The sequence below is a fragment of the Oryctolagus cuniculus genome, chromosome 21 (genome assembly GCF_051225735.1).
Source record: "Oryctolagus cuniculus isolate XC-2025 breed Fujian yellow rabbit chromosome 21, ASM5122573v1, whole genome shotgun sequence".
In the NCBI taxonomy this organism is placed as follows: domain Eukaryota; kingdom Metazoa; phylum Chordata; class Mammalia; order Lagomorpha; family Leporidae; genus Oryctolagus; species Oryctolagus cuniculus.
In genome coordinates, this window is record NC_142887.1 from 6197368 (window position 1) to 6209540 (window position 12173).

At 63.0% G+C, this 12173-nt stretch overlaps 1 protein-coding gene across 10 annotated transcripts in view; it reads left to right on the top strand.

Moving 5' to 3' along the window:
• The window catches only part of RIMBP2 (RIMS binding protein 2), a 204612-nt gene extending 196685 nt beyond the window's left edge, over positions 1-7927 (top strand). For 6 of the 10 annotated variants that reach the window (XM_089322867.1, XM_070065734.2, XM_089322872.1 and 3 more), the window contains 3 exons: positions 2235-2306; positions 5053-5163; positions 6629-7927. In XM_089322867.1, the coding sequence (XP_089178993.1) occupies positions 2235-2306; positions 5053-5163; positions 6629-6817 (372 nt within the window). In that variant the 3' untranslated portion in view covers positions 6818-7927. Of the gene's footprint in view, positions 1-2234; positions 2307-5052; positions 5164-5546 lie in introns of all 10 variants that reach the window. The other 4 variants (XM_089322868.1, XM_089322870.1, XM_089322871.1 and 1 more) reach the window with 4 other exon arrangements.
• The last annotated feature ends 4246 nt before the right edge of the window (positions 7928-12173 follow it).

The window sequence follows — 12173 nt, forward strand, 5'->3', positions numbered from 1 at the left end:
CCCAGAGAGACCTGCGTCCTCACAGGTACAACCCTCATGGAGCACTGACACCCATGTCACTGCTCCACTGACCCCAGCCCACGTGGTCACAGATCCACTGTTCACAATGATCCCACGTGGTCACAGATCCCACTGTTCACACTGACCCCACGTGGTCACAGATCCCACTGCTCACAATAACCCCATCCCTTGTGGTCACCGATCCACTGATCACTCTGACCCCAGCCCACGTGGTCACAGATCCCACTGCTCACACTGACCCCACGTGGTCACAGATCCCACTGCTCACACTGACCCCACGTGGTCACAGATCCCACTGTTCACACTGACCCCATGTGGTCACAGATACCACTGCTCACAATAACCCCATCCCATGTGGTCACCGATCCACTGATCACTCTGACCCCAGCCCACGTGGTCACAGATCCACTGCTCACTCAGACCTGACCCCAGCCCACGTGGTCACAGATCCCACTGCTCACAATAACCCCATCCCATGTGGTCATCGATCCACTGATCACTCTGACCCCAGCCCACGTGGTCACAGATCCACTGCTCACTCAGACCTGACCCCAGCCCACGTGGTCACAGATCCCACTGCTCACACAAACCCAGGCCCCACGTGGTCACAGATCCCACTTTTGACACTGACTCCGGCCCTGTGGCCTCACAGACCTGGCTCCCCATGGCCACCACACTCGCTGCACAGTCATGAGCCCTCCTGCTCCTCTGTGCACCTGTGTGGAGGCCCGGCTGGCCAGTGGACGGGCAAGCAGAGGAGAGGGAGAGACGTTCTCAGGGCTTTGACCAACTGTAGTCGTCCCTGTCATCCCGGCTCCACTGACTCACGGGGAACCATGGTCCAGATTACGAATGGAAAGTTCCAGAAACAACCTGCAGGCTTTGAATTGCAGTTCTGAGTTGTGTGAAGAAATTCGGCAGCATCCGCTTCCATCCTGCTGAGGTGCACATCCTGCCTCTGTGTGTGTCCACACCGTACGTGCGATCCACCCTGTGGCCACTGAGAGACCACGTTCACTTCATTCTTGTTCTGGTGTAGTTACAGCTGCTCCACGTCACTGTCATCTCTCACTGTGCCCGGCTGATGCATCAAACTCCTCGTGGGCACGTGGGCAGCGTTCAGCGCCCTCTACCGCTTCATCCACCAGGGCTCCGGCGGCTCCACAGAGAAGGAGGGCCACGGATGGAGTGACCCGTGGCCCCATGGCTGAGACCCATAGGCAATTGTGGTTGCCTTCAGAGAGAAATGCACATACAACCTCACGTGGTCAGTGAGCGAAGACCAAGCAGTGAGCACCCCCGGGTGCTGAAAGGAAAAGCAGCCACACAGAGCCTGGCACCACCGGGCCCGGGAGGGGAGCCGAAGACGACCCGAGATGCCACACAGAGCCTGGCACCACTGGGCCCGGGAGGGGAGCCGAGGATGACCCGAGACACCACACAGAGCCTGGCACCACTGGGCCCGGGAGGGGAGCCGAGGACGACCCGAGACGCCACTGAGACCTGAGACCCAAGGGTGCCTGGCCTCAGCAGTGGCTGTGTTTGCCTCCCCAGCACAGGGCCGCCATCCTGAGAAGTCCGCTTCCTCCCGCTCACGTGTTGGCCCCGTGCTCTGCAACAGCTATGCCAAGAGGGGCGGGCACAGAGCCCTGTTCAATGCTGCGCTTGCCGTGGCATGGGCAGGGCCAAGGGGGATGAGCACAGGAGTCATGTTCTATGTGCACACCTACTGTGGGGTGGATGGGGCTGAGGGGGGTGGGGACAGGAGCCGTGCTGAACGCTGCACCTGCTGTGGTGCTGGTGGGCCAAGTGGTGTGGGCTCAGCAGCCGTGTTCTACAGTGCACGGCTACCGTGGTGCGGGCGGGGCCGGGGGGCGGGCACAGGAGCCATGTTCATTGCTGCACCTGCCGTGGCGTGGGTGGGGAATGGGGCAGAGGTTAAGCACGGAGCCGCGGGTCACGCTTGGCTCTGAGGTCCCCGCTGTAGCATCAGCTCCCTCCCAGGCCTGCAGACGCCGCCCGGAAGTCGCACTGGAACCTAGCACGCAGGCTGTCCTGTCAGCCTGGCAGGGCTTGGTGTGCGGCAGCTCCATGAGGGGCTGTGACCAGAGCCCCCCGCTGGCCGTGGGCCTCTCCTGTGTCCAGGACCCGATTCCTGTTCAGCACACCGGCAGCCCCGAGGGAAGCGGGCTGACGCATCTCCGTCTCCACAGGCGGAGCTCACGTTCTGCACAGGGGACATCATCACCGTGTTCGGGGAAATCGACGAAGATGGATTTTATTACGTGAGTGAGACACCCCAGAGCACGAGTCCACTGTGTGCATGTGTGCACGCGCGTGTGCCAGGCCACTGTGCATGTATGTGGTGTGCCAGGCCACTGTGTGTGTACACGCGTGTGTCTGTGCCTGGTCTCTGAGTGTGTGCGTACATGTGTGCTGGGCCACTGTGCATGTGTGTGCATGTGTGTGTGTGCCTGGTCGCTGAGTGTGTGCGTACATGTGTGCTGGGCCACTGTGCATGTGTGTGCATGCGTGTGTGCCTGGTCTCTGAGTGTGTGCGTACATGTGTGCTGGGCCACTGTGCATGTGTGTGCATGTGTGTGTGTGCCTGGTCTCTGAGTGTGTGTGCGTACATGTGTGCTGGGCCACTGTGCATGTGTGTGCATGTGTGCCTGGTCTCTGAGTGTGTGTGTGTGCGTACATGTGTGCTGGACCACTGTACATGTGTGTGTGTACATGTGTGCTGGGCCACTGTGCATGTGTGTGTGCATGTGTGCCTGGTCTCGAGTGTGTGTGTGCGTACATGTGTGCTGGGCCACTGTGCATGTGTGTGCATGTGTGTGTGCCTGGTCTCTTAGTATGCATGTGTGTGTACATGTGTGCTGGGCCACTGTGCATGCGTGTATACATGTGTGCTGGGCCACTGTGCATGTGTGTGTGCATGTGTGTACATGTGTGCTGGGCCACTGTGCATGTGTGTGCATGTGTGTGTGTGCCTGGTCTCTTAGTATGCATGTGTGTGTGTACATGTGTGCTGGGCCACTGTGTGTGTGTGTGTACATGTGTGCTGGGCCACTGTGCACGTGTGTGCATGCGTGTGTGCCTGGTCTCTGGTGTGTGTGCGTACATGTGTGCTGGGCCACTGTGCACATGTGTGCATGCGTGTGTGTGCCTGGTCTCTGAGTGTGTGTGCGTACATGTGTGCTGGGCCACTGTGCATGTGTGCCTGGTCTCAGTGTGTGTGCGTACATATGTGCTGGGCCACTGTGCATGTGTGTGTATGCGTGTGTGTACATGTGTGCTGGGCCACTGTGCACGTGTGTGCCTGGTCTCTGAGTGTGCATGTGTGTGTGTACATGTGTGCTGGGCCACTGTGCATGTGTGTGCATGCGTGTGTGTGCCTGGTCTCTGGTGTGTGTGCGTGTGCACATGCATGTGCTTGCCATTCTTTCTCTCAAGGCCACACGGGGAGCGTGCGCGTGACGGGACAAAGCTGCCCAAAGTCGACGCATTCACATTCCGTCACTTAGCCCCGCCCCGAACGTTCCCGAGTGGGTTTCCTGTGCTTACCTGCCTGGTCACGGGGAATGGGACATGCAGCCGAGCATTCAATCAATCGATCGATCGATCAGGCTTCGACCTCCCTCACCTGGCCAGAGCCGCCCTCAGCAGCCGCACCCCTCCCTCCCCGCACCTGTGCTCCTGTTGCTCCCTGGGACACATGCAGGGTGGGGAAGCGGCTCCCCCACTGCCAGCCCCGCCCCACCAGAAACCTAGAGGGCCACTGGCTCACTGCAGCTGAGAACACAGCACCCCCCACCCCCCACACAATGCAGAGAACACAGCTCCCCCCACAATGCAGAGAACACAGCCCCCCCACAATGCAGAGACACAGCCCCCCACAATGCAGAGAACACAGCCCCCCCCACACAATGCAGATAACAAGCCCCCCCACAATGCAGAGAACACAGTCCCCCCACAATGCAGAGAACACAGTCCCCCCACAATGCAGAGAACACAGCACCCCCACAATGCAGAGAACACAGCCCCCCACACAATGCAGAGACACAGCCCCCCCACAATGCAGAGAACACAGCCCCCCCACAATGCAGAGAACACAGCCCCCCACACAATGCAGAGAACACAGCCCCCCCACAATGCAGAGAACACAGCCCCCCACACAATGCAGAGACACAGCCCCCCCACAATGCAGAGAACACAGCCCCCCCACAATGCAGAGAACACAGCCCCCCCACAATGCAGAGAACACAGCCCCCCCACAATGCAGAGAACACAGCCCCCCCCCACACAATGCAGAGAACAAGCCCCCCACAATGCAGAGAACACGGCACACGCCCCTCTCGCGCACGTGGTACACTGCACTGCGGACTGGGCACACGCCTCCCCCACTTTGGCGTGAACAGGAGCCCCTCCACACGGCGGCGGGGAATGCGCCCCCACGACAGCCTCCGCTGGGCTCTGTCTTTGGGCTGCTGAGCCCCACGTCTGTGAGCCCCGTGCAGACACCCGATTCCCACCCCCTAGACCTCAGACCGCAGAATCCCCGGGCTGCGGGCTCGGTGGGGCTGGAACCCGGGGCACTGTGGGTCCCCAGAGTCGGGGGCTCGGGAAGGAGGGGCATGGGGTGGGGGCGGCTGGCCGGGAGCCAGCAGGCAGCTGGACCCACGAGCCCTGGCACAAGCGTGTCGAAAGGCCGGGAGGATGCCTTCCCGCCACTGCTCGAGTCTCTGCAGTCCCCGCAGAGGGGGCAGCACAGGGCGGAAGCCATGTGGCTGTCCCTGTGCCCGGCACACGCAGGCCACCCACGCTGCACCCCCCGGCACGCGAGGATGCTCAGGACAGCCTTGTAGGGAGAAGTGGCTCTGACGCGAGCCCCGGGCCCTGCGCAGGCTCCTCGTGCCCTCTGAGGCCCAGGCAGTGGGGCCGCAGTCACCCTCCAGGCCTCCCGGGTCTGCGGCGGCTCCCGCGGGCTCCAGGGGCTGAGTCGGCTGTGCCTCTGCCCGTGCACAGGGGGAGCTGAACGGACAGAAAGGCTTGGTGCCCTCCAACTTCCTGGAGGAGGTGCCGGACGACGTGGAGGTGCACCTTTCCGACGCGCCCACGCGGCCCCCAGCCTCACGGGTAAGCAGAGCCGCCCGCCACCCCAGCCCTCCCCAGCCACGGGGGTCCCCGTGGGGCCCGCGTGCACATGTGCACAGTCCAGGCCTGGAAGCCTAAACCTCCCGTGCAGGGTGTGCCTAGAGTTCCTAACCCTAAACCGCATTTCTATTTGCAAACAAAAAGGAAAAATCCAAACCCACAGCCGCTCCGGTTCCCGTGGGCCCCGAGGCGCAGGCGCAGGGCGGGCAGTGGGGCGGCCGCCCCTAGGGCCTCGGTCCTGGCCCAGCGGCCCAGGACGTCCGAGCCTAGTGTCTCATTTCCATCGACTTCATCACGCGAGTCCTCCTGTCACGTTTTATATCAATTATATTTTTGTTTCTTTGCTCATCTGCTTGGACGAGAAGAAGAGTGTTCATTTCACACCTTAATCAGGCCCAGGGGCCTTCGCGTAAGCCAGCACTGAAGATACCTAGACAGATCCCGGCTTAAGCTACTGCCCGGACCCGTGCGGGAGACTTAAGCCCGCTCGCTGGGGTCGACACGGCCCCTGGGCCTGTCGCGGTAGGTGCTCCCGGTCTCAGCTGTAGGCAGTGAGACCGGCCCTGCGGAGCCTCACGCCCACTGCTCACACCGCCGCCCCAGGGCCCCCGAAATTAAAGCTGCACCCGGCCCCGCCAGCCACCCGCGCCTGGGGAACCTCGGCCCAGCCTGCGGGTCCGTGGTGGGTGCTTTGCTTTACAGCAGCACGGAGCCGGCCCGGCGCCGGCCGAGCCCCCACGCCACCACCCCTACCTTACAGCACACGCCGGTGGGCACAGGCCCGGGGCGGGGTGCCGGCAGCGGCCTTAGGCAGGCCAGGCCGGCGGTATCTTCAGGTGCCCCTGGGGCGCTGTACCGGGTCTTCCATTAGATCACACCTTGACTCCAATCCAAGCGAGCTTGAAGCCTTCTCCTGACCACGGAGTGGGTTCTGAACCCCTGCCTGCACAGGTGTGCTGGGGGAGGGGCGCCAGGTGATCCTGCAGCCTCAGGCCCAGAGCTCCGAGAACCCCACCCGGGGCCAGCTGCCGCCCGACAGGGGAGGTGGCGAGAGCACCCCAGGAGGGCCTTGGCGCTTCCTTGGATTGTAATTAAGGTTCATCTTAGTTTTTCTGTTTGTTTGTTTGTGTTCCTCCAACCAGCGTGCCATCCCCCGTGTTTCGGTAGTGTGCTAACCCAGGGCTCCCACAGACGACACAGAGCCCTCTCAGAACCCTGGCTCCCCAAGCGCCACCGAGGGGCACCCGGCCCACCTCCCTGGCAGCCTCATTCCCAGGGGCGGCCCCGGGCTTGCAGTCAGCCGGCGCCCCCAGCCCCAGCCCCAGCCCCGGCGCCAAGGCCGCGGCCGCCCCGGGGACAGCACACCCCTGCGTCCTGGCGGAGTCGGGCGGGCGGGCGCCGAGCGGGCGGTCAGGCACTCAGTCAACTGTCACCGTGTACCTACTAGGTCCCTCCTGAGGGTTCAGGGACAGCAAGGAGCGCTGCACCCCCCACAGCCCTGCCCCCCGCGGGGCCGCCTGCGCCCCCCGCGGGTTCTGGTGGTCCTGGGAGAGGCAGGGGCATGTCCTCCACAAAGACTAAGGGGCTGCTTTCCAAGGGCAAGAAGCTGCTGAGGAAGCTGGGCGCGGTGCGGTGACTCCGGCGGCGACACCACCGCCACGTGCTTCTCTCTGCTCCCACACCAGGCCGGTCAGGACTCAGGGCCCTCCTAGCCTCCTCCCCGACACCAGTGCCCGCGTGCGCTTCCCCGGCCGCAGCTGTGCCTCCCCGGCTCGCGGGCACAGGCAGGGCGGGGCTGCCCAGGGCTCCCCTGTAGTCGCAGTGTTCGTGCGTCTGTCATGCGCCCGCCCCCGTCCACACGCTGGCCTCCTGCTGCCCACCTGCCCCCGGACTGGTCTTGACTCCAGTGTGATCTGCCTTGCTGTTCTGCCTTATAACTGCACAATGACTTGTACTGTCCAATAAAAGCTGCGTGTGCCCTCTGTCTGTGCATCCGCCGTCTCCATGGCTCCCACACACGCCTGGCCAGGCACCCCAACACACACACGCACACGCGCACACACGTGCCCACACATGCAACACATGCTCACATGTGCACACACGCGCACACACGTGCCCACACATGCAACACATGCTCACACACGCACACATGCATACACATACGCACACGTGTGCACACACGCGCGCACATGCACACAATGCTAACACACATGCACACACGCACACACATACGCACACGTGTGCACACACGCACACACATGTGTACACATGCACATACATGCTCACACATGCACACGTGTGCACACACACAAGGCTTCCCCACCGCCCCCTCGTGGCAGGGCCAGCAGGGCAGCTGACTCTGCTGGCCATCGTCACTGCTTGCAGTGTCACATCCCGTGGTGCACGGAGTCATGTCACCTTCATCCTGTGTCACGATCCATGCCCCGACACTCGACACGGCGCAGCACACGCGTGCAGCCACCCGCCCCATGCACAGGCCACACCCACTCCCACCCCCTCTGGCATCTGAACGAGGCTTCCGCCGCCGCCGCACAGGTACCGACGGCTCCTACTTTCTAACTCTTGTCCACTTGGAAATTATTTTTATTCTTTCTATATACTTCCCAGACTGCCTTTCTTTTGTAATTTACGGAAGGTTTACAAATGAATGATAAAGTCTCCCCCATTGTGTCTTCAAACTGTAAATTGTAATATAATCGTTTGTGGCAGATTTATTAAAGGATAATTAGTCGGTGTGTGATTCACTACTGTGTGGGTGCGTGCATGTGTACAGTTCGTGTAAAATATTTTCTAGAAATAAAATGTTATTTTATACCACGCGGCTTCCTGGTCTCTTCCCAGCGCTGTCACCCCAGCGGCTTAGCTCGGTCCCTGCCACCTGCGCGTCCCTGGGGAAGCCTGCAGCCCTCCGCCGGCTGGGACTTCCTCAGCCACGTCGCCGTGTTTCGGGAGTCGAGGACCGAGGGACACAGCCTCCTGCGCTGTCGCCCGATCTGCTCGGTGGCAGAGCCGGGGGCACTGCGGACGCTCCCCTGGGCACCTACTTGGCACGACAGACACCCCCAACCCCCCGGTACACAGAGTCTTTGTAAAAGCCTCATCTAGAGCAGTAGAGCGAGCTAGAGCAAGCGAGAGCGCCTCCATCTGTTGGTGCAGTCCCCCAGAGCCTGCAAAGCCAGGGCCCATCCTGGTGCCCAGAACTCCATCTGGGTCTCCCGTGTGGGTCTCACGGACCAAAGTGCTTAACTGTCCCCTGCTGCCAGGGTGTGCGCTGGCTGGGAGCTGATCCCATGTCGAGCTGTGACCCAGCAGGAGGGCGTCCCGAGCACGTGACACCCAAATGTGGGCGGGGCGCTGTGCTGCAGGTTGAGCTGCGGCCTGCAGCGCCCGAATCCCACAGGGCCGCCCACGCGAGTGCCCGCTGCTCTGCTGACCCAGCTCCCTGCCAGTGCACCTGGGAAGGCAGCCAACACAGCCCAAGTGTCTGGGCCCCTGCACTCACACAGGAGAGCGGAGGAAGCTCCTGGCCTCCGCCTGGCCCAGCCTTGGCCATCATGGCCATTTGGGGAGTCACCAGTGGAAGGAAAAATCTCTCTGCTCTAACCCTGCCTTTCAAATAAATTAAAAAAATTTTCCCAAGCAGGAATTTGCTTATCCTCAGAGGCAAAGCCGGCCTCTGACGCGAGACAGGTGACACAGTTCAAAGGCAAAGCGTCTGAAGCTGAGCTAGGGAACTGTTCTCACTGCTTTTACAGAAAATGTCTGAAGAACTGATGACGCGTTCTCAACCCTGCAGAAGTAGAGTAATGATTCTCTGAATCTCCTGAAAATATGTAGAGATGGAGGGGAATGCAAAGCACCCCTGAGCTGGGCGGTCCTGCCCCTGGGCTCGCGCCTCACCCCGCCCGCCCCCGCCGAGCCCTGAGACCACGGTCGGCCTCAGGCTGCCCACACTGCAAAGCAAGAGCCGGTCTTGTCTTCTGGGAGCGGGCGCCGGCGCCAGCGCGCCGACAGCAAGGTCAGCCTGTGGCCTCCCACACCGACGAGCCACGTCCTTGTCCACATGGCTGCCAAGCACGGTAGATTCGGGGAAGGGCATCTGTAGCCCCACTAGGGGCAGGCGTCCCAAGCCATACGGCCCACGGGAGCTGGGGGGGCTCCGGCACCACAGTGGCCCGGGGGTCTGGCTGCACAGACCCTGCTGTGTAGCCACATCCTAACAGAAGAGTTCTTTTCTTTGAATATTTAAATCCACAAAATAGCAAGCCAGAGCTGGGAGCATCCATGGCACATGGAGGTGACAAGATGTGCCACCTAGAACACACGACGTTTCTAAATGAGTAAGAAACAAACGCGCCAGTGACTTGATCCCTTCACAGACGTTAACGTCCAACAGGCACCAGGAAGCCGCTCCGGGTCCTCACGAATCAGAGCTGGCGCAGCGCATGGATCAGAGCTGGCGCAGCGCACGGCACAGGAGGCGTCGCCTTACTTGGTTAAGATTTATTTGAAAGGCAGAGCTAGCGAGGGAGACGCGGAGACAGAGAACTTCCACCTGCTCGTTGGCTCCACAGATGGCTATGATGGCCAGGGCTGGGCCAGGCCCGAGCCAGGCACCAGGAGCTCCGTCCGGGTCTCCCACGTGGAGGGTGGGTGCAGGGCCGTCCTCCACTGCTTTCCCAGGCCGTTAGCAAGGAGCTGGATCAGAAGCAGGGCAGCCGGGACATGAACCGGCGCCCATGTAGGGTACCAGCCCCGCAGGCGCCCCCCCCCCAGGAGGAGGAGGGTTGAAAAGACCGACGTCAGCAGACGCTGACGGGACGTGGGGCCCTCAGGCAGGGCAGATCCGTCCCCCTGAACGCAGCCGCCCGCGGTGAACACGCCACACGGGACCCACAGCAGGGCCTCATTACACCGGCCGTGGCGGGAACACCCACAGCACCCACTGACGGGCAGGGAGCCGCCACAGCGACGTGAGCACGCGAGGCCACCGCCCCCGGCGAGCCACGTCCAGGTCTGCACTGCCCGGGCTCCCGCTCGGACTCCACGGCGGCCTTGGAGCTGGAGGTCAGAGCGTCAGGCTGCCTGCAGCTGGGCAGGACAGGCGGATAAGGGGTGCAGACTTCCGTCAAAGCTCACGTGGGGCCGGCCCTGTGGCACAGAGGGTAGACCCTGCCCGTGGCACCAGCACCCCACGTGGGCGCCGGGTCTTGTCCCGGCTGCTCCACTTCTGATCCAGCGCCCTGTAACGCACCTGGGGAAGCAGTGGAGGATGGCCCAGGTGCTTGGGCCCTGCACCATGTGGGAGACCCTGATGGAGCGCCTGGCTTCAGCTTGGCCCAGCCCCGGCTGTTGGCGCCATCTGGGGAGTGGACCCGTGGATGGATGACCTGTTACTCTGGATAAATGAAACTTTAAAGAAGTCAAGCCGGGGTCATGACCACTGAGGACTCACGGAGCAGCCACAGATGTGAGCTGGAGGCCGCCTGCAGTCCACCGCCCACCCCCCCACCCCCCCACCCCCTTCAAAGAGCCCAGGCCGAGCCAAGCACCTGCTTGGGCTAAGGTGGCTCAGGCCGGGTCGCAGTGGCCACGACGGGACCCCTCTAGAGGGCTCCTTTCTCGCCATGCAGTTCACAGCCTAGCGTGGACCCCGGGCTGTGTGCTGGGGGACGTGGGGGGACGTGGGGGGACGCGTGGAGGAGCAGACCCAGGGCGGCACGGGGGCGGCTCAGCTGCTGCTTGTCTGTGGGTCCAGGGTGCCCACCGCTGCCCCTTGTGGGCCCACCCAGGTTGGCTGGGGAAGGGAAGGGGGGGTCTGGCAGGGACCCCGGGACACACGGGGACCTCGCGGTGGCTCTGTGTGCCCAGGGAGGTGGGAAACCTCGGCGTTTTGACATTTGCTGCCTTTGTTAACAACGGCCCCGGGCGGCGGGGGGGGGGGCAGAGGTGGGGGCGGGCTGCTCCCATGGCCACTGCCAGGGGAAGGCGGGGCGCGGAGGACGCCCGCTCGGGTCACAGGGAGCTCCACCCAGCCAGCCCGACGTCCAGGGTCCCTTGGGGTGACAGAGCCCCGACGCTCTCACTGGGGACATGGATGGACATGGCCACACGCGGCCTCTGGGCCTGCCCCATGGTGGGGGTGCCTGGGGGGGTGCGGGGCCCACGCAGGGAGGGCTGGGGGAAGCCCTTGGGCAGGAGGGGGCGCTGGCGGCCAGCAGGAATCCCTCTGCTGGAGGAGGGGTGGGCTTGTGAGGGGCGGGAGGGAGGACGGGGAGGCGGCACGGGGGCGTGGCCTCACCTAGGAAGCAGGAAATGAACGGCAGCAGAGGGCAGGGAGCCCACGGGCTCTCGTTTAAAAATAGCAAAAACATCAGCTTTGTCGCCACTAGGAACAGAGAAACGAAGGCAGGAGACTAGGCCCGGGGACCCCAGGGCAGCACTGGCCAGCTGCAGGGCAGCGGCCACGCAGCGGAGGACCTGCTGCAAGGGGCGGTGCGGTGGCAGCCTGTTCGCGCCAGGGCTGCAGAGGGCAGCTCCTGCCTGTGAGGGCGAGGACGTGAGAGCCACACTGGGCGCCGGCCCCGTGAGCTCTGCAGGAAGTGCCTTCACTCCCCGCAGCAGCAGACGCGGCCGAGACCACACCCTGGGCCTGCCGGCTCCTCGCACGTCCAGATTCCGGGATCTGCGGGCAGTCCCCCGCCAGGCCAGGCCGGGCAGTGCCCAAGGCGCTCGGCTGCGCGTGCCCTCGCCACTCACTCCTCACCGGTCAAGCAGGTGCCTCCAGACAGCTCAGCCCCGCCCGGGGGTCACAGCCACGCCTTGCCCACGCCTTCTGAGACTAAAACAGCCCATTCCTGACCAGGCACAGAAACCCCTACACGAAAGATGACCCCAAGTCAATGTTGCCCACTCGAGGGCCCGACCAGCGCCTTCTACCAGGAAGCGGTCTCGGCCTCTGCGCAAGTCTC